This window comes from Helicoverpa zea, chromosome 29, assembly GCF_022581195.2.
Source record: "Helicoverpa zea isolate HzStark_Cry1AcR chromosome 29, ilHelZeax1.1, whole genome shotgun sequence".
Taxonomy (NCBI): Eukaryota; Metazoa; Arthropoda; class Insecta; order Lepidoptera; family Noctuidae; genus Helicoverpa; species Helicoverpa zea.
In genome coordinates, this window is record NC_061480.1 from 1326792 (window position 1) to 1349033 (window position 22242).

General features: G+C 37.3%; 1 protein-coding gene across 1 annotated transcript; it reads left to right on the plus strand.

Annotated features, from left to right (window-relative positions):
- The first annotated feature begins 4419 nt into the window (after positions 1 to 4419).
- On the plus strand, positions 4420 to 22024 carry LOC124644216 (beta-TrCP). The gene is made up of 12 exons (XM_047183465.1): positions 4420 to 4565; positions 8701 to 8817; positions 10284 to 10392; positions 13531 to 13717; positions 14388 to 14523; positions 15313 to 15441; positions 16225 to 16416; positions 17167 to 17310; positions 17815 to 18005; positions 18731 to 18848; positions 19962 to 20141; positions 21255 to 22024. Exons 1-11 carry the CDS (start codon positions 4524 to 4526, stop codon positions 20139 to 20141), a joined length of 1545 nt encoding a protein of 514 aa, XP_047039421.1. The 5' UTR covers positions 4420 to 4523; the 3' UTR covers positions 21255 to 22024.
- Positions 22025 to 22242: the final 218 nt, after the last annotated feature.

Below are 22242 nucleotides of genomic sequence, written 5' to 3' on the forward strand. Positions count from 1 at the left end.
AATTTTATTTTGTACACAAATAGTCCAGAGAACTCTTTTTATACAATATAAATTATGTACTATCAACAAGCTTATCTATCATAACGAGCATAAAATTATTAATATCTCTGATAATAATTAGAAAACTCATTCTATTATGCAATAATTATTGTTACACACATGTTATATGTGCTAATCTATAATATTTCATTTTTTCTCTGTTTGTACCCCAGAGGCTACGAAACTAGTGAACTATTCTGAAAAATTATCTCAATATTGGAAAGCTACTCTCTTTCTGATTAACACCTGGCTATATTTTATCCTAGTATGTACAGTAGTTCCTATAGGTCGCGGGTGAAACCACAGGAAAACGGCTAGTATTTTATAAATTTGTTCCTGTTTCAAACAAATTATAACATAATAAGGAAAATAATATCGACTAAACAATTTTGACGCGAAAAAAAAACAAATCATCTTTCGATAGGCATTATCTTCATTTTATAACGATATATTTAGAAATAACATAAACATAACATAAACATAAAAAATCTTTATTTTTCTCTTCAATTACAGTGTTAAAAGTACATTACAATACAAGTTGCATTTCTAAGAGAATGGTGTCTGCTTAAGGTTACCCCTGTGTTACAGATCACCATTAATCCTATTGAATTTTCTACAGTACATTTTGTAAGGAGAGAGGCAAAGAGAAATCTAAAATACATCTATGCTTATTATCGTAATGCTTATACCATAGATAAATTAAAATAACAGAAAATAGGAATACGTTAACAAACATAAGTCACTGCACTTATTTATTGCAAATAAACATTTAAATATATAACACATAACATATAATTATAGCTTTTTCCACTTATGAATACGCGTTATCAATAATAAATAATAATAACACAAAATTAACTTAATATTAAGAGCCACTTTTCCGTGGGTAGGTACAATTACATTCACAATTATGCACATAGTACATACGATGGCGAACTTCTAATTAATAGTAACTTAAAAGTGTAGTCATTTTGAGATCAAATGTAGTTTAATTACTAATCAAGACTTAAAATATAATTTATTTAGGATATAAAATTTGTGGTAGGGCAGATGAATTAATCCTAGAAAGTTTTTTAGTTAACAAAGTACTTTTATTTTGTCTAAATTTAATTTAGTAGGTAGTTAGTAGTGGTGTATTTAATAATTCTAATTTTTGTTTCATATTTTAGTTTCATATTATTAGTTATTTTTGTTTCATATTTTAGGTAATATCATCAATTTTATTTTATTTTATTTATTTTTTTATTTTATATCTAATTTATGTTTTGCATTTAGTTATCAATATGTATAAATAGCATAGGTATCAATAGTGTTTGACGTGTAGTCCTACAATGAAGGTTTTTTTTTTTTTTTTTTTTTTTTTTTTTTTTTTACTATAAATAATTACTAATTTAGCTTAGTTTAAAGGTTTTAATAATTTTTCTGTTGAGTCATAATCTAAGTTTTGAAGCCATGTAGTCAGTCTTTTAGTCGTTCTTCTTACATTGTAATTTAGTATTGGTAACGATATGTAATTTTTGGTTTATTTTATTGTAAAGGAATGTCCCAAGAAAACCAAAAAAATTATGTGAGAAACTGGTGTTGTACCTGTTTATTGTGCATACAGTGGGGATCCTTTTATTCTGGGAAGTACTAATTGAGTTGTGTGTCAAAGAATGTTTTTTGAGAACTGTCATTAGAATGAAGAGCTGTCTAACAGTCAAAACTTTGCAATGTTGATACAGTTCAAAGGTAGGGTGTAGTCTGGGTAGAAAACAACTGACTTTTAATACAGCTCTTTGTGCACGTTCCAAGTTTATGAGTGTAGACTTACTTGTACCACCCCAAGAAGTAATGCAATAGATAAGTAGCGATTGACAAAGTGCATAATATACTGACTTGATAACTGTAGTATCTGAGATATGGCGTATGGTTTTGAAAATGAAAATTAGCTTGCGGATTCTTTTAACAAGTGCATCGATATGTTGTTGAAAATTCAGGTGGTCATCAATGAGAACTCCAAGGTATCTAATACAAGTGGTTTTAGTTAATTTAGGACATGCACATGAGCTATATAAGTCACAGTAATGTGCGTAAAGGTTTAGATTTGGTTGTTCATTACTTCTTAATGAATAAGTCATATATTTTGTTTTGTCTACATTTAAGGTTAAGAGATTATCATAAAGCCATCTGTAAACTAAATTGAATCCGGTCTGTGCGTGAGAATAAACCTCATTCCATGAATCGCCGTCGAATAATAAAGCCGTATCATCTGCAAAAGTAATAATTTTACCATTTTGCAGGTTGATTTTGCATAAGTCATTGATATAGACAAGAAATAATGTGGGTCCTAGAATACTTCCTTGAGGTACTCCATACTCATTTGGCAGTTCATTACTAAGCCAGTGATCTATTTTTACTCTTTGAGTCCTGTCAGATAGGTAATCTGAAAACAATTGTAGTGGTAGACTTCTAACTCCTAATTGTTCTAATTTATTTAACAAGATTGGGACAGACACTGTATCAAAGGCTTTAGCTAGATCAAGATAGATAGCAATTATTTTCTTTTTATTGTCAAGCCCATGTACTATATGATCAGTTAGATCGTGGACCGCATCCGCAGTAGATCTACCTGAGCGAAAACCAAATTGCGACGGGGATAAAAGATTATTATTTTCTAAGAAATTGACTAGTCTATTGTTTATTAACCGTTCTAGGATTTTTGATAGTGTTGGGAGTATAGATATGGGTCTGTAGTTGTTTACGCAGTGTCTGTCACCGCTCTTATATACAGGTACAATTCTTGATCTCTTAAATGCTCGTGGGAATTTTCCAGTGGAGAAGGCAAGATTGCAAATATATGTCAGAGGTGGGACAACTATGTCCGAAAAGCGTTTGAGAAAGATCCCAGATATATTATCTAATCCTACAGCACAGTCATTGCGCAAATTAGTAATTAATGTTTTAATTTCATCTTCGTCTGTCGGAAGGAGAACGAGAGATTTATGAAAAGTGGAATCGAATTGAATGTTTTGGTGTTGAGTGGAATATTGGATTTGTTTCGAAAGTAGCTTTTCAGAAAGATTTTTGCCTATATTGGCAAAGAATGAGTTTACGTTATTAATAGACTCAGCAGGTGTCTTATCCGATATCAGTTCTGTTGGTGATTGACGAATTTTATTAGTAAACGTTATATTTTTAATAGCTTCCCATATTTTTTTTGTGTTTTTACCGGCCTTGTTAATGGAATCTTTCTCGTAATTCCTCTTGACTTTTTTCAAAATATTATTACAAAAATTTCTGTATCTCCTTGATGTAACCTGTATTATATCATTGTCTGGATACTTTAGCGCTTTTTGATACAGTTTGTCGCGGTTTCGCATGCATCTTAAAAGACCGGGAGTAATCCACGGCTTTAAAATTGTTTTCCGTCTAGGTGTTTTTAGTATTGTAGTATTTTTATCGATAGCCTGATTTAAGGAGTCAATTAATGGATCTGTAGCTTTATTAACATCAGTGATGCTGTAAATATGATTAAAATCTAGGTTTTTTACGTCTCTGTTTAGGCCTTCTTCATATAAATAACACTGGTATAGTATCTGTGTGCCATTCTAACATAAATAACGGTAAATATTAACGTAAATACTGACCTGGACGCGAATAGATTGTGTTTACTAAACCACTTTACATGCAAAGTGCGTATCTCAAAACTGTTGCTTGAAATTCAATCATGTACTCGTATTTTGCCGTTTATACAGATATTTCGATTATTTACACTGGGAATAAGTTACGAATTGATGTTGTTGACTTATTAGAGTAATTTATTGATTTGTATTTTGCGGAAATAGGTCAAATAAGGTTTTGTTTCCTTCCGTGCAACTTTGCATTTTTTTGTAAGAGTTGACATGACTTTCATGACAAGTGACAATATGATTTTGACAGAAGTGGTGTTGCATGGTTTGTATATTTTTTTTATGCGACAAATAAAACATATTTGAATGTTTTCAATAGAATTATTTGTATGCACTTAATTATGATGGTTACAGGCATATAAAAATTATTAATACTTAAAAAATAATAAGACATGTACTAGAATCGACTAAACTATGTAGTTAGTTTGAACTTGCACATCACTATCAGTTACATTTCGTTTCACACACCAACTGAACATTTAACAACTCACCAGAAATCATCAATTTGTATATGCTTTTTAAAACCTCTAATTTATAGGTATCTACAATAAATTGATTGATTAATGAAATTCATTTACTTTTTTACCATTCTGAATGGAAATTCAATGAAAATACTTTAATAAATTGTTTAATTCATTGGAACACTTTGGCTGTATGACTATAAAATACCAATGCCAATGGTTGAAATTCTAGTTCGAAAAAAATAGTTTGTGCTTGACGTCATGCGAGCGATGAGTATTTAGCGACAGTGATTTCAATATTTGGTGGTGTTTTAGTGGACTTAATATTGATGTTTCTAGTGAAATAGCAAAAATGGAGACCGAAAGGATGATAGAAGATACCATACCGCCTCAGGTAAGGCAGAAAACTTTAAATGGAACAACCCATAATGTCATGACTATTCGTCCGCCATATTTACTTTTACCATTATTCGCTTGGATTATTTTGTGTTTTTATGACCAATCTGATAACAAAAGTTATTTTATAACATCCACTACTCTCCCCAATGACAAGAACACCACTAATTAAGACGAAAAAAATATGCCACCTCTTTTAAATTCGATACAACGCCTTGTAATATTTTTTTAAATCGTTCTGCAATGCGGATCTTTCAAAAGATATACTTTTTTGTACGTTTCCTGTAGTAATTGTCGGGTACTGTTGCATTTAATGGTTAATTTTATGCATTTTGATTACGTTCGTATCGTTATTGTGCTGTTTATTTACACTCGCTCCACCAATCGTACGTTTGCAAAGTTGTCACGTTTCAAAAGAGATCGTGTACTAAAAACTTCTTTTTGAAACTTTTAAAAACTATTTTTTGGATTTTAACTTTATTAAAACACTTATTTGTGGTTATTTTTGTCTGCAAACCATGAATTTTTTCACAATGAATGTCGAAATTGATCAAAAATCGTTTGTGCTACTTTCTGAAAGGAGGTACACATTATTTCGCAACCGTGGATGCATTTTACCAAAGAGTTTAGCATAGTCACATAACGTGGCTATCCTGTAGTATCTAGTTAGAAAACATAAGATTACGAAATAATCTAGTTCTGTTACTTGCTTGTAAATTACATTGTAACTTATTAAAAACAGGATTTTTCACATTTTCTATATTATGCCTTTTATTTATGACCCTATGTTTGACTAAGCTTCATATATAACTTAAGGACAAACATGTAGCATAAGGCAAAAGAAAAAAAACAAAAGAAAAAAATATTTTTTTCATTCATTCATATCAGAGTTATGCATGATACAAAAATTCTCTATTTATTTCGAATAAAGAAAAAAAAAACAGTAAAATAAATAAGGTAATGCATATTTCTAAAGAAATCTCTTCCAGCATACATGCAAAAGGAAATTAAGAATACAAGAGATGTAGACAGTATGTAAATCTGTTTTCCAAAACTTCGTCTCTCATTCTTCCTGCCCTGTTCCCAATTTTATTTGGGGTTGGTGCAATATGTCATCCTCTTCCATTTTCCCCTGTCACTCGTCATACAGACACTCACTCCCTTCCTATTCATGTCATCTTTCAGGCAATCCATCCATCTTTTCTTAGGTCTTCCTCTTCTTCTCCATCCATCTACATTCATACTTAGCACACACTTTGTTGCATGCGTATCATCCCTCATTACATGCCCAAATCTGTTTGTCAAAACAATATGTACTAACATTGTACCTTAAGAAGAAAATCTTCAACAAGACACATCAGAATAAGTATATGGACTTCTCAAAATATTCAGCTGAATTATTCAAAAGCTACAGTATCATTGATTTCATAAACAATTTATTCACAAAAGTCTGTCAACAGTTTTTTTTTAGATCTGCATATAGAAGTAGGTTCATATTATGGCACTATACTTGTATTTAAAATAGGAATTTCTGGTGGCCTAGTAGGTAAAGAACCAACCTCTCAAGTATGAGTGTGGGTTCGATTCCATGTTAGGCAAGTATCAATGCAACTTTTCTATGTACTTTCTAAGTATATAGTATGCACCAATGACTGTATTTCAGAAGGAAAGATCAACTGTAAGTCCCGGCTGTCGTCTGAACAGTAGTTACAGGTTGACAGAAGCCAGAAAGCCTGACAACCAGTATTACCTAGGAGTATTGGGTTTGCTTGGGTTAACTGGGTTGAGAAGTTCAGATAAGCAGTTGCTCCTTGTAAAACACTGGTACTCAGCTGCATCTGTTTAGATTGGAAGCCGACCCCAAAATAGTTGGGAAAAGGCTAGGCAGATAATGAAGTTACTAATGCCAATTTATAACAATCAAAAACAGTCCTTGGGTTAAATAAGACCGGTTTTTCCTTGAGGTAAAAGGCAAATGTAACTATGTTTTAGAGATACTGAATCACAAACTGTTCTTGGAACTCTTGTGCTGACTAGATTAATTATTTTTTCTTATTTATATTTCATAACTGTATCTTGTGGTTTTAATACTGGAATCAAAATATTTTATCCTTTTATCTGCCATTTGCTTTTTTGATATGTATTAGCATGTCTCAAAAAAAGCAAATTCTACAGCTTTATAATGAGTAAAGGTTCCAAAACAACACGTTATATATGTTCCAACTTATTAGTTTTTTATAGCATGTATGGATTAGCCGTTTTTCCGTGGTTACATCTACTTCTGAAAATATAGCTATGCTATGTTACTCGGGACACTCTTCCCACAGTGAAAGAATTTTTCAAATCAAACCAGTAGTTTCCTAGCCTTTACTGTATAAACAAAGAAACAAAAAATGTTTCCTATTTATTATTTATTTATTTAACAGTTTATGTACACACACAGAATACAGAGAAGAAGAAAAATATTATATTAGTATACAAAGTATAGTATTTGAGTGTGCATGTGTGTGTTTGCCGAAATGTCTCATTGACAATTTAAGTAATGCACGCTATAATAAATCGACAATAGCTCATTAGCTACATATTTAATTTAACAAGGTGCAATGACAAAGGGTCTTGAAGCATGAACTTGCATTGTAAGGTGTGACTCAACGCTTAGATTGCTTTCTTATCGAGTCACAAGGCTGAAATTTGCAAATGTCATGTTTGGCAGGTTTTGAGTGTTAATATCTGCAGAAATTCTCCTCTATTTGACAATAGAAAGCTATGACTTAGTTTCATAATTTTCTGAGCCTTTTCCCAACTATGTTGGGGTCAGCTACCAGGCTAACCGGATGCAGCTGAGTACCACAGTGCTTTACAAGGAGCGACTGCCTATCTGACCTCCTCAACCCAGTTACCCGGGTTTATTATAACTTGTCAATTGCAGATACAAAATGGAAAAAAAATGCTTTCAATAGTGGTCCCGTATGAACGACTCACAACTGAGCTATTTGTATACATATATGTTGAACTATGTTTTTAATATAATCATCGGCAAGGATATCGAGCCCTGACCTTCACCTGTGCAGAAGTGATTTATTGGTTTATTGCCTTATGCGTACAGTGCGCAAAGCGATCCCCACTCTTCCGCCGAGAGCTCAATATCCGTGCCGATAACTATACTTACTTCTTGAACCCAGATAGAAAGTAGCTTTCCTTTATAGATAGGCTATTATTTTTTAAAATTCGGAGCATTAGTTTCTGAGAATGGGTTCTTCAAACAAACAATACTTATAATAAATTAGTGTTAGTATAGATCTGGCAAAGTGGTTTTAAACCAGTTAATGGATTTAGGAACAGTCTTAATTGTAATAGCTTTCTAAAAAAAAAAACCTGATTCTAATCACTATAGAATTGAGAGCAACAAGAATACAGATCATTATAGTAATAGAAAGAAAAATATTTTTTTGTTTGTTTGTAACTTCAAGGCTCTGAATTACTCAACCAATTTGAAAAATCAGGTTTCACTTCTAGGGACTAGACTGATGATGACTTGCAAAATAAATATCATTTATCTAAGTAATACTTCTGAAAAAGATAAGATAAAAAAGTCATTTATTCGAAGTTTTATGAAAATCAGCACTTTTTGAAGGTCAATTTTACAAAAGGCAGTCCCCTAAAACGCCCACCCTTCACCACTTCCTATGTGTTTTTGCTGGTAAGAAGAAATTAGATCCAGTTCAGGCACCAGCTGCCTAGCATAATGCTGAATTGGACCTATTTGGCACACATATGTCAATATTTTTTAAATGTTTATTTTTACTTTTTAACTGACTTAAAAAAGAGGTTTTCAGTTTGACTTGTATGTATGTATATTTGTAAAAGAATAAATAGAATTTGACAGAGTTAGAAGTTTTTAGATATATTGTTGAAGTTGTTTTCTTTTTTTAAATGTTTTTAAACGACACGCAAAGAAGTTCCCAGTTTGACCTGTCTGTACGTATGTGCACGATTATCTCGCCCTTGTCTGCACCGATTTTGATGCCGCTTTCAGTATAGTATTTCTCAGAGTTACGTTTATACGTTTTTAAACTTTATTTCTTGTTTCTTTCTTCTAGTCGTATCTAAAAGCCCTATGCTCTCATTTCCAGGTGACATCGATCACGTGCGTGGACTCGGGCGTGCGGCCGATGCCAAGCAGTGCTGCGTACGCCGCCGAGAGAGACGCCTGCCTCAACTACTTTACGAGATGGAACGAAACCGATCAGGTGGGTTAAACAATTTCATATAACTATACTTTGACCACGGAGTAAGGAAAGATAGCGGAGATGCGATAAGGAAGGTAGGTCAGGCGCCCGCTTGTAGGTCCAATAGGTACAGTGGACCAAAATGATCAGTTACGAGTGAACTAACGAGGCGTTCGGTTTCTTTGAGACATCTGTCAACAATTTTTGGTATTACAAAAAATTTACAGGTCCAAAAAAGGCCAGTGGGGCCCACGAGGCCACCGAGGCCTGCCGGGCTGCGGGATTGTTCGAAAGAGTTACCGCAGTGCTGATACATAAAAGGCCTTAGAAGGATAATTATGGGTTTTAGTCAGTAACAGTCTGACACTCACGCTGCTAACCCACAGCGGGAGGAGTCATTTAATGATAAAAAATAAAAGGTCCAGACGTGTTAGGCCGGAGCTGGTAACGACCCTCGTTCGCCTCGCACCCGCATATTGGCGCGCTACTTTCTGAGGAGATTTTGTGTTATGGCATCTCTGCTAGTCCATTTTGTTCTCCATGGTCTCATCGAGGTCCATTCAGTAGATTTAATTACACTCACCAACACGCATGGCCTGCGCGGGGAGTATGCAAATCCCCCACCACTCGGGGAGACCCTTTGTAAACTTGACAGATAAATTCAAGACTCAGGACTGTCCAATTTTCGCACAATTGTTTAATCTTATATTAAAAACATTTAGAGGTCAAATGCCTGTTCATTCATGCATTTGTTTTGCTATCATGCGGTATTTAACCCTGACCTACGAATCTAAATGGTTTGATAAGAATCATTTATTCAGTACGTCGATTTTTTATCATCGGTGAGTCCCGCATTTTTAACACGTAGTCTGAACAAACCTAGTCAGAAGCCAGTAAGTCTGACACCAGTCTAACCAAGGGGTATTGGGTTGCCCGGGTATCTGGGTTGAGGGGGTCAGATAGGGCAGTCGCTCCTTGTAAAGCACTAGTACTCAGCTACATCCGGTTAGACTGGAAGCCGACCCCAACATAGTTGGGAAAAAGGCTCTGAGGATGATAAGTCTGGACTCTGGACAAACACTACTACTAAATGTTGCTCGTGGCTTCACCCGCGTCCCGGGGAAACTGCATTACGTACCCGCACAAAATATAGCCTATATTACTCGTGTGTAATGTATCTTTCCAACAGTGAAAGATTGTTTAAATCAGTTCAGTAGTTTTGGAGCAAAGGCTCCACAAACAAACAATATATGTTCCATCTTTAGTATACTGCTTGCTTGTATTAAAGTAAATACACGGTCGTCCAAAAGAGCAAACAAGGTCAAGTGCACATCTCTCAAGCCTTTACTTTTTTATCTAGTATCGTCATGTACCCTTAAGCTCGACGAATCTAGATTTTACAGCTTGACCTTATACCAACATAAGTTAGTAAATAAGTAAAATTATATTAGCACTTACCCGACCTACAAAACTGTGGTACATTCCAGGTGGAGTTTGTAGAACAGCTGTTGGCGCGCATGTGTCATTACCAGCATGGGCATATCAACGCGTACCTCAAGCCGATGCTGCAGAGAGATTTCATCAGTATGCTGCCCAGTAAGTATTGTGGGGTTTGTTGAAGAAGATGTTTAGACTAAGAATTGTCACTTTTGGGACTTCAAGTTCAACGCTAGCAGCCAGGTGCACCGATACTCCTCTAAATCGTATTTTTTATGTCGAGCGATATTGTTCAACAGCGTGGGCATAAAACAACAGTAGCACGGTTCATTCAAAAATATCGAAACTCAGATGATGATAATACTGTCCTCCTAACCGATAATTATCGGCAACGCTGCGGATGTTCTCATATAAGGAGATCAGCCAACTGTGCAGGACATATTTTAGTGCACAAGCATTTGCACTTACTATTCTTTCACTCTTATAGCATGGGCATAGCAACGCGTATCTCAAACCGATGCTGCTGAGAGACTTCTTTAGTATGCTGCCCACTAAGTATTATGATTCAGATTCAGATCTATTTATTTGTAAACATAGGTACAGATAGGCTTTTCTAAGTTTCTATGTACTTTCTAAGTGTATCTTAGATACTAATGGCTGATAAAAAGGTGAAGGGAGACATCTTGAGGAAACCTGGACTATATAGCCTAAAATCACCAACCCGCATTGATCAAGCGTGGTGATTAACGCTCCAAGGAGATTGGTCAGCAGGACATTATTATAGTGCACAAGCATTGACACAGGTGCACTCACTATTCCTTCACTCTCATGGCGCGATGGGACGCCATTCGACATAAGCAGGACCGCCATTGACGTGCTTTTCAATACACCCGTGGTATCGATCACTTACAGACTCCGGACTATGTGAAAGATAGGTACTTAAGTAAAACCCACAAAGTGATTTCGACCCGGGAATCGAACCCGAGACCCCCACGCACAGCAGTCGCTCTTACATATTAGGCATTGTAGAAGGAGTTAATATGAGTATTTTCTTTGCGAATAAAACCGCCCAGTATTTTTTACTAGTAACTCCAGTAAAAATGATCTACAAATAGTTTGAACAATTCACATTGTCAAACTGATCTAAATTTCAATGACTGAAAAAAATTTCAAGAGGTATCTAAATATGTTATAGATAGTTCAACTCAGATTTGCGCGCGGCCCTATGTGTGCGTCGGCTTGTAAATTAGTAAATATACAACTTTCATTCGTGTGACAGTGACGTCGTCCGAGCATGACGTGTTCTTATCGCTTTTTGTTATGGGTACAGTCGTTTACGAAAATGTCTAGTTCTTCACGGAGAAAATGTTTAAGGAGTCAGGTAGCGTTTCAAAAAATGAAACAACATTCAAAGCTTTTTATTATTACATTTTACAGTTTTTCATTATTTTCTCATAAGTTTTTTCAAATTGACGTTGACAGTATCTAAGAAATAAATGAGGTGAAATATCTAAGATGAATTAAATACTCCTTACATATTTTCTAGATCTCGGGGTACGCGGACAATAAATAAAAGTGTGGACTAAGAATGTAAAAAGACGTATAATCTAGTATAATAATGTAAACAAAATGTGTGGGGAATTTTAAAAAATAATATTGCTTCGCATAATGTCGACCAAAATAAGACGGAAATAATGAAACTCATAAATGAACGTTTAAGTCATATTGATGAAGGGATGTTGGGTAATACTTGTCGACATGTACAAAAGAAAAAAGAAAAATACTATAGACATTTTGACATGGAGTCAAAATTTATAATTTACCTCGGTGAGAGTAGCGAATCCGAAAATTCATCATTTGATTTTTCAAGTAGCGATTCAGAATCATTATAAATAAATAAACATTAAATTACGTAATAACTGTTTTTCTTTAAACAGCCGTAACCCCTAAATAACTGTATTTGTACCCGACTGTACCTCTTGTCACGCACACAAAGTCACTGTGTATGTACAAGTGTTACCCACACATAAGGCCGCGCGCAAGACTGAGTTGAACTTATTATAATAGTATTTTGAAGTCAAGGTTACATAGATGACATAGTGGGAGGGGCGCCCAAAGAAACGATGGATGGATTGTGTGAAAGTAGATATGGTAAGAAAGAATGTTACTTGTGAGATGACGGCAGATAGAAGAGTATGGAAGGAGAAAACGTGCTGCGCCGACCACAGATAAAATTGGGATAAGGACGAAGATGGTGATAATATGACTACATAGATGTCTGTATAAGTGTGTTTTTGTCCTTTTTTCGCTTTAAAAATATCTTAAAATAAGTCCAGGAAGTTTATATGCAAAGATTTGGTTCTATTATGATGTCAGCCTCGTTGATTTCCCGGGCCGAGCAGAAATCGGCTTTGTAGGTTTTAGAAATTTTCTCAAAGCAGCCCGTAGTCTGGAAGTTGGTGATTGATACACCCGTGCATCGGAGAGCACGTTAATGTCGGTCCTGCTTGTGATCTCTCTCCGGTCGTGTCGGATTGTCGTCCCATCGCCTGCAGAGAGTGAAGGAATAGTGAGTGCACCTGTGCTTCCGCAAATGCGCCTGCACTTATTTTTTCCTTTAATTTTCTTTTGTTTATTTTGGTCATAAATTTTATCTATTACAAGATAAAGTTCGCTTATTCATAATTCGTATATCTTGATAACCGAACAGGAAAATATATATATGCGTTCAGATAACATTCTGCAACTGTTATTCCCACCAAAAGCACATAGGAAGTGGTGAAAGGCAACCATATTTGCCATTGAAAAGTGCCAAATTAATACATATTACTTTATTACAAGCAAAAATACATAAGACGTGGTAAAAAGCTGTCGAAAAGTGTCGAATTTATACATAGGAAGTGGTGAAAGGCAGAAATATAAGCCGATGGAAAATTCCAAATAATACGAAATACTTATTATCACAAGCAAAAAGCCACAGGAATTGGTGATCGAAAAGTGCCGAATTTTCAGTCTATTTTGAACTCGATTTTGGTCTTGGCGGTCGAAAAGTGTCTAATTACTGTTACAGCTTTTTTATCGTCCCACTGCTGGGCTGTAGCCTCCTCTCACACGGAGAAGGATTGAGCATTAATTGCCACGCTTAATACATATTATTTTATAATACACAAGCCATAGAAATTGGTGGTCCAAAAGTGCCGAATTTTCAGTCTAATCCAAACCGAAAAAAAGAATTATTTTTAATGGATTGCCTAACCCCAGGCGTAAGATTCTTACTATCCCTAAATTTCCCTACAGAGAAAGGTCTAGACCATGTAGCCGAGAATATCCTGTCATACTTGGATGCCAGTTCCCTCTGTGCGGCCGAGCTGGTCTGCAGAGAGTGGTTGAGGGTCATATCTGAGGGTATGCTGTGGAAGAAACTGATTGAGAGGAAAGTTAGAACTGACTCGCTGTGGCGGGGTCTTGCTGAACGGAGAGGGTGGTGAGTGATATAAAATTACTTTATTTAAAGTTTTTATTCATGAATCTACTAGCCTAAGTTCAGAGGGCACTATTTGGCGTAAATGTAGACTGTTAGGCCGTATACAGAAAGATAGCTGGAAGAAGCTGAAACTTATAAGCGCTTATCGGCGCGTGACATCGCTGGTAACCCGCGCAGGAAAATATATGAACACGCGCCGATAAGCGCTTATCGGCGCGTGTTCATATACATATTTTCCTGCGCGGGCTATAAGCGCTTATAAGTTTCCAGCTTCTTCCAGCTTTCTTCCTGTATACGGCCTTACTCTGGGATAGTGTAGCTTCCCAATAGTGAAACATTTTTTCAAACCTCTTCAGCTTATAATATTATTATTACGTTTCTATTAATTTCTTTACTACCTTCTGTCTGCGGTTTCATCCACGTCCCGAGGGAACTACTTCCCGTAAAAGGATAAAAAGGAGCCCAAATGTCAATCTGATGTTTAAGCTATTCATGTATCTAGTATGCTCTTGCTCAAAAATAAATGTTTTTTTTTCTTGTTTCTATCTCATATTACTGCAAAATTGCATCCACATCCTTTGATCCATAGCCATAACACAGATACACACAAACTTCCACCTTTATAATATGAATGTCATATGTAACTGTTATTTTTATTACAATGTTTCAGGATACAGTACCTATTTAAACCGAAGCCAGGTAGCCAGCATCCGTCCCACTCGTTCTACAGACAGTTGTACCCCAAGATCATTAAGGATATACAGAGTATTGAGGATAACTGGAGAATGGGCAAACATAACTTGCAGGTGAACTACTCTATATACATCAAAATTAATCCCTATATCCCTTGGTCCTCTATATGTGTAAAAATAAATCCCTATGGAGTAAGTCGTGGTGGCCTAGTGGGCAAAGAACCAACCTCTCGAGTATGAGGGTGTGGGTTCGATTACAGGTCAGGCAAGTACCAATGCAACTTTTCTAAGTTTGGATGTACTTTCTAAGTATATCTTGGACACCAATGGCTGATACAAAAGGTGAAGGAAAACATCTTGAGGAAACCTGGACTATTAAGTCTGAAATCACCAACCTGTATTGAGCCAAATTGAATGCTCAATCTTTCTCCGTGTGAGAGGAGGCCGCAGCCCAGCAGTGGGACGATAAAAAGGCTGTAATAGTAATAGTAAATCCCTATAACCGTTGGTCCTCTATGTGTATAAAGATGAGGCGCTGGGCCGACAGGCAGGGTCCTGATCTTTCTCCGGTGGTGTCGGATTGCCGTCCCATCGGGCTATGTCCAAGCAGGTGCTTGTGAGATATAAAAATATATCCCTTGGTCACCCCATCATGCATGAACCGCTGGACCGATTAGGCTGAAAACCAGGGTTGTGGTAGCTTAGACCCTTAGGATAGTTTTTGTCCCAATGTTTAAATTTTTGACAAAGAATACCCGGATCAAAAATAGTAGGATAAAAAGTTGAAGAATATATTTCCTTGAAAACTGACACCTATCAACTTCACAAAATATTTGCTACCATTATAAATAAAATTGTAAACAAACTATATTTTGTTCTAATCTATGTTTTTTTCTTCCACAGAGGATAAATTGTAGATCAGAAAACTCGAAAGGCGTCTACTGTCTACAATACGACGACAATAAAATAGTTTCCGGTTTAAGAGATAACACTATTAAGATATGGGACAGGAAAACGTTACAATGTGTCAGGGTGAGTTGCTATCTTTATTTGCCTAGCCGTTTCCTCGAAATCGATAGAGTATTTTTAGGGTTCCGTACTCAAAGGGTAAGACGGGACCCTATTGTTTTCGCTCCTCTGTCCGTCCGTCCGTCCGTCCGTCTGTGTCTGTCACCAGGCTGTATCTCATGAACCGTGATAGTTAGAGAGCTGACATTTTCAAAGATAATGTATTTTTGTTGCCGCACTAACAACAAATACTGAAAACTTGAATTAAATAAGTATTGTGGGGGACTCCAATACAACAAAGTTGATTTTTTTGTCTGTTTTATAAATAATGGTACGGAAACCTTCGTGCGCGAGTCCGACTCGCACAGTAACTTTGAGTAACTTTGTGCCACATGGAGCAACTGCCTATCTGTCCTCCTCAAACCCGGGTAATCTGATAGACCTAGGAAAGACTGGTTGTCAGACTTTCTGCTTTCTGACTACCTATAACAACTGCCAAAGATGTTTAATGACAGCCAGGACCTACAAATTTATCGCGTCTGCCACACGGAGACACTCATCAAGATGGTCACCCATCCGTGGACTGACCGCGCCAAGTGGTCTTATTTTAATAGCCTTTTCACACTGGCGGATTTTCCAAGCTTGGTTTGTATATGCGGTGCTATGCTGTGTAGCTATATTCCTCAGCAAACAATTGACAGTTTTGTAAGAAACGGAAAATCCGCCATTATGAAAGCGCTTTAATGATCGATCGATCCTTACGGCTGTTATTTAGCCACGTTTTTAATCAATATTTGTCGTCCACAGGAACTCCAAGGTCACACAGGGTCAGTACTATGCCTTCAATACGACGAGCGAGCAATAATATCCGGTTCTTCAGACAGCACGGTCCGAGTGTGGGACGTAAACACGGGCGCGATGCTCAACACGCTCATACACCACTGCGAGGCTGTGCTGCATCTCAGGTTCTGCAACGGCATGATGGTCACTTGCAGTAAGGTGCGTCAATAGGGGGTCATTTTGGGGTCAAAAAGGTGTCATTATGGCAGTCACACGGCCGGAGTGATTGAGGGGTCAAAATTATGTGGGGGGTCATTTTGGGGTCACAAGGGTGTCATTTAGGTGGTTACATGACCGGTGTCACATGAGGGTCACTTTGAGGTCATGAACAAAAGGGGACAATTCGTGTAGAAAAAGTATGTCACTTGCAATAAGGTGAGTTAAGGTGAGGTATTTGGAGGCCTGCCGCGGATACAGGATTGTTCGCGCGAGTTACCGCGGCGCTGGTACATACGCGGCCTACGACGGAACACGACGGTGTTTAGTCAGTAAGAGTCTGACACTCCCTCACCGCGCGTAACCCACAGCGGAAGAGGTCATTTGATGATTTTTGACGTCGTTAAAAAAAGGTATTTGGATGTTAAAAACGACGGGGGTCATTTTGGGGTCAAACGGGTGTCATTATGGTAGTCACATGACCCTGGTTATATAGGGGGTCATAAATATCTACAATAATTTACATTAAAATTTTATTTTAAAATAAAATATATGTTAACAACAATTATTATTTGTCCTCACTATAGAGTTCTTAAACTAAAGAAAGATTGTCAAAAATCTAAAATAATTTACATTAAAATTTAGTTAAGCAACAATTATCATTATTATTTCTCCTCACTAAAGGGTTCATGACCTCAAAAGTTTGACACACACTGGCCAACATTTTTCTAATCTCCCTTCAAATGGTTCTAGGACCGTTCGATAGCCGTTTGGGACATGACATCGACCACAGAGATCATGCTGCGAAGAGTGCTGGTCGGCCACCGGGCTGCAGTAAACGTGGTGGATTTCGACGAGAAATATATTGTCAGCGCCAGTGGGGATCGGACTATTAAGGTAAGGAAGTAAAATCTGGTATTTTTAACTGACTTCTCAAAAATGAGAGGTTCTCAATTCGGATGTTCGTATTTTTTTTAATGAGGCAGACATTTCTAAAGAAATAAGTACTTCATTGTTCTATTTTTCTTCTTGTATCATAAACTGTCAAATAAATAAATAATATCGGAATGTACAGGCAAAATTTGATCTAAGTTTTGCATGTAATAAAGGCGATCATTTTGAAAGAAATACATACTGTGTGTAAAAAAAATATAATGTGGAAAAAGGTGCCTGTTTGTTTGCTTAAAAACGCTATCAAGAACTCCTATGCTAGTTTGAACTGCCAAATGGCTCATCATTTACTTCGTGGGCCGTATACAGCTCATGTATTGAAGAAGTCAATAGGCTACTTTTTGAAGTAGTTCCACCTTCTAAATCGCTGGCAAAATACTAGCTATAATTCCAAAATAATAAACTTTATTATATTTCCTTCAAGGCAACATAAAAATTTATCTGTCCAAGGTATGGAACACATCATCGTGCGAGTTCGTTCGCACCCTGAACGGTCACAAGCGAGGCATCGCGTGCCTGCAGTACCGAGACCGACTGGTGGTCTCGGGTTCATCCGACAACACTATCCGACTGTGGGATATTGAGTGCGGACAGTGTATACGAGTGTTGGAGGGCCATGAAGAGCTTGTGAGGTGTATACGGTAAGTGATTTTAATTAGGGTTCATATTTTTGGGATAGGGTTCACGTTTTAGGTTAGGGTTCACTTTTTTGGGACAGGGTCCATGTTTTTAGGTTAGGGTTCATGATGTGCTCATGAACATACTGTGAGTTTTCTTCATATCAACGGATCCGATTTAATGTAGAATCGAATAAATATTTTTTATATGGGTGCAAGAAGTAGTTCATTCAAAACACCTATGAAACCGTGTGCAACAGTTAGACTCATGCATATTTAAACGAATATCATAGTTCTATTTATTTTAAAGAAGTTTCATTAATGTTTTCTTAAGGGTGCGTCCACATCTGGCGAATGAGTTGAAAAACCTATACATATAGGCCCCCTGCGCACTAGGCAGTGTAATATTGAAATCGTAAATATCTTGGCTATACAGCCAGGCTACGACAGTCAGAATATTGGCGCAGCCAATCTCTGTAACGAAAGTCATGTTATCAAAGTTCGGAACACCAGAAATACGTCTGACATAGGAACTGACGTTAGCCACTTACATTTGCCTACACCCACTTTGGCTGCCGTGAAATCAGGCCCGTTGTGTTGGCTGCCTCAGCCAGGAAATCGTGACAGCCCAGTGCGCGGGCCTTACAACGTCATACATTTTATACCGTAGCCGGGCGTGGGGGTCCATAAAGACAATGATTTGACAAGTTAGTTAATTGATATACCTATTCTTATAACAACTATTTCAGATTCGACAACAAGCGGATAGTGAGCGGCGCTTACGACGGTAAAATCAAAGTGTGGGACTTACCCGCAGCACTCGACGTGCGTACGCCGCACCAGGAGCTTTGTCTGCGGACACTCGTGGTGAGTTCACATCTTGCACTAATATACATCATCATCATCATCATCATCTCAGCCATAGGACGTCCACGCCTGAACATACTCAAACTGCCGGTCCATCGGTCCGGCCGAAATATTTTTTTGGGTTTTAGAAAGATTCACAAACCCCGAAGTCTGAAGGTTTGATGATTCATGTTTGGTATCGGGCTATGAGAGTGAAAGAATAGTGAGTGCATCTGTGTCTGGGTAAATGCTTGTGCACTATAATATGTTCTGCGCAGCTGGCTGATCTCTTTATATGACACCAGCAGTTGTGGCTGATGATCGGTTAGTTAGAAGGACATCAATCGTACGGTTTTTGTTTTAACATCATCATCTCCCGAGCTTTTTTCCCAACTATGTTGTTGTCGGCTTCCAGTCTAACAGGATGTAGCTGAGTACCAGTGCTTTACAAGGAGCGACTGCCTATCTGACCTCCTCAACCCAGTTACCCGGGCAACCCAATACCCCTTGGCTAGACTGGTGTCAGACTTACTGGCTTCTACCCGTAACGACTGTCAAGGATGTTCAATGACAGCCGGGACCTACAGTTTAACGTGCCAACATTTGTTTAAACATTTTAACATTTTACGCAATGTGGTGACTTCTCCCCCGCTTGGCACAGGAGCACACGGGCCGTGTCTTCAGACTACGACGACACGATTCTCGTGTGGGACTTACTGCTTCATTTTGCTTTCATTCCATGTTCACAAAACTAGGCTCCTATGACAAAAACATGACCAGATCACTCGCAGGTCAAACACGGAGATTGTCATCTGCTTAAAACGCTCTTCCTGGGGAAGATTTTCATTATTTTTATAGTGACCCTGAGTGAAGTCTCGTTTATATTCATTTTGCTTTCACTCTTATCCCGATGGAAGATGCTAATATAAAAAATCGTTGGATATGGCACTGTCGAACTGATTCATTGATAAAGCCGGAAGATATCAATTGAAACTTCAAGATGGAACATTTTATCATAGCTGTGTTTGGACTTGTTGGAAAAGTCTTGTAATATTTTTTTTTAAGCGCGTTTTTTATCAACTATTTTTACTACTTTTGAATTATATAACGTGACCTCTCAACCGTTTCGCACAGGAGCACACGGGCCGCGTGTTCAGACTGCAGTTCGACGAGTTTCAAATAGTTTCGTCTTCACACGACGACACGATCCTCGTGTGGGACTTCCTGAACTATGGGGGGGCTTCGCCCGCGCCCGCGCCGCCGCTGTCACGCTCCTCCGACCACGAGTTGGTTGATCATGATCTGTATGATTAGGTAAGGTGTTTTTGCTACTTATTTGGTAACTGTGATGTGGTGGAATTCTACGAGTCCGCTGTTTGACAAGCGATTGGATGTTATTTCTATAAAGGTAATTCAATCTTATGACAAAACTACAAATTGATCTGTGAGGGATGATTTATATTAGGCCGGGCCGTGCCGTGCCGTGTCCGGGCTTTTACGAAATTCTAAAGCCAATACACGCTATCACCAATGTGTACACACGGGGTATTGGTGCAGGTTGGCGGACATTTGTCAAGGTTGGCGCGCATTCGGCGAGTTGTCGGTTTTTTGGGCACACATCAAAGGAATCTTGGCCCAGCTTGGCGTGTGGTGTTTACACATTCAGACAATGTTTAGTTCGTCACCGACCGCTGAGGATAGTATACTTTTGTGTTGCGTATAACAATAAATAAAGTAGTAAATATAGTAGTGTAGTATAATATAAATATATATAGTAGTGTAGTATAGTATAAATATACATAGTAGTGTACAAATAAATAGCCGCGGCCTTAATTATGTGTGCATTGCAACGCTTGGCCCAACACAGGCCAATGTGTACTGGGGGCTTAAAGACGAGCGTCGTTTGTGGCCCGGACGGGCCACGGATCATGCACGGTGTAATATAAACTGCTTCATACAAAATGTATGTAACGTTTCACATCCGTGCCCCGTACGAGCCACGTACACGGCACGCCCCGGCCTAATATAAATCATCCCTTATTGTTATCCTCTGAGGGATGTACGGCAGACCGCACATCAGTGGTAACTGTCATGCACCTTAACTCACTAGTAATAAGTACGATTTTCCTTTAAAACTGTTACCGCTCTTATAAATACAAGTTTTCTGGCTGCGTGTTATTGGTGAATTTTGAAAAAAAAAAATACGCCAATAAGTTTAATAGTTCTTTTAAAATTATAATTTATTTGATTCTTGTTCTCGAAATTGTTCAAGAATTTTAGCCCTGTCAAAAATTTTATCCATATTCTTAAGACCTGGTCTAAGTTATTATCTCTTTGCATCGAGAAATTGTCATATATATTTCTCATCTAATTAAATATTTAAACAGTCACCACTATCATTAATTTGCCTTATTTTTTCTTTTTCAGTTATTTATTTAAGGACAATATAAGACTTGTAACCCAGAGGCGTGGCCTCGTGACAAACGTCACATACGACTGTTTACATCGTTACCATGACGACGGGATAAAGGCATCGCCACACTTCCTACGAAAAACCCGGACTTTGTATAAACTAGAAGATTAATTCTTCAAAAGTTCAAGAATATTGTGAGTTCTATAACTGTATGTTACGTGAAAAATATAGTTTGCACCATATAAATTTGCAATAGAATTAAAAACTATTCTAATACAAAAAGCGTCAAAAAATTCGTCCCCATCGCTGTCAACTGGGAGCGTGCCCAAGAGGCTGGCAGCATTACCTCGTTGGATCGCCATGCTGATCCTTTGTCCGAGGTAATAGCCAGCCTTTTGGTCAACCAGTCGCCTAGATAGATCTTTAAATAGGGTCCCATGACAGTTAGAAAATATAATTGATGACAAGGCCACTATATTTCTATGTAATAGGTCAAGCATGTGCACTACAGTTTTATATACATTTTTGGCTACTGTGAAGTTACTAGTAGCTAATTTCATACAAGCAAATCTTCTTGACAATACCTGTATGAACATTGCGTGCGAGTCAAATGCCTAACTTCAGGATTGCAAAGTTATGTGATGCCAACTATATTCATGGTAAACTTTTGTAACGAAGACAATGTGAATACAATTTTACACACACAAGTATGTTTCACCCGCTTTCGTGAGATGAAACATCTACAAAGTGTTGATCACAAAACGACAATAAATTAAATTATACATTCTCAGTTTCTATGGTCCAGCCTCCGAGCCTTTTTCCCAACTATGTCGGGGTCGGCTTCCAGACTAATCGGATGTAGCTGAGCACCAGTACATTCTCAGTTTCCATATAAAAAAAATATTTTAATATATCCAACAGGAAATTAATTTAATTGGCTACATGATATATTTTGGCTAAAAATAATAATAATTGTTCTAAAAAGTCAGTGTAATAAAATGT

Bases quoted from the DNA above. Each gene is read 5' to 3' on its own strand.
- LOC124644216 (XM_047183465.1), top strand. From the start codon at position 4,524: ATGGAGACCGAAAGGATGATAGAAGATACCATACCGCCTCAG. The intron at 4,566-8,700 runs GTAAGGCAGAAA...TCTCATTTCCAG, and splicing joins AAGATACCATACCGCCTCAG to GTGACATCGATCACGTGCGT. The intron at 8,818-10,283 runs GTGGGTTAAACA...GGTACATTCCAG, and splicing joins GATGGAACGAAACCGATCAG to GTGGAGTTTGTAGAACAGCT.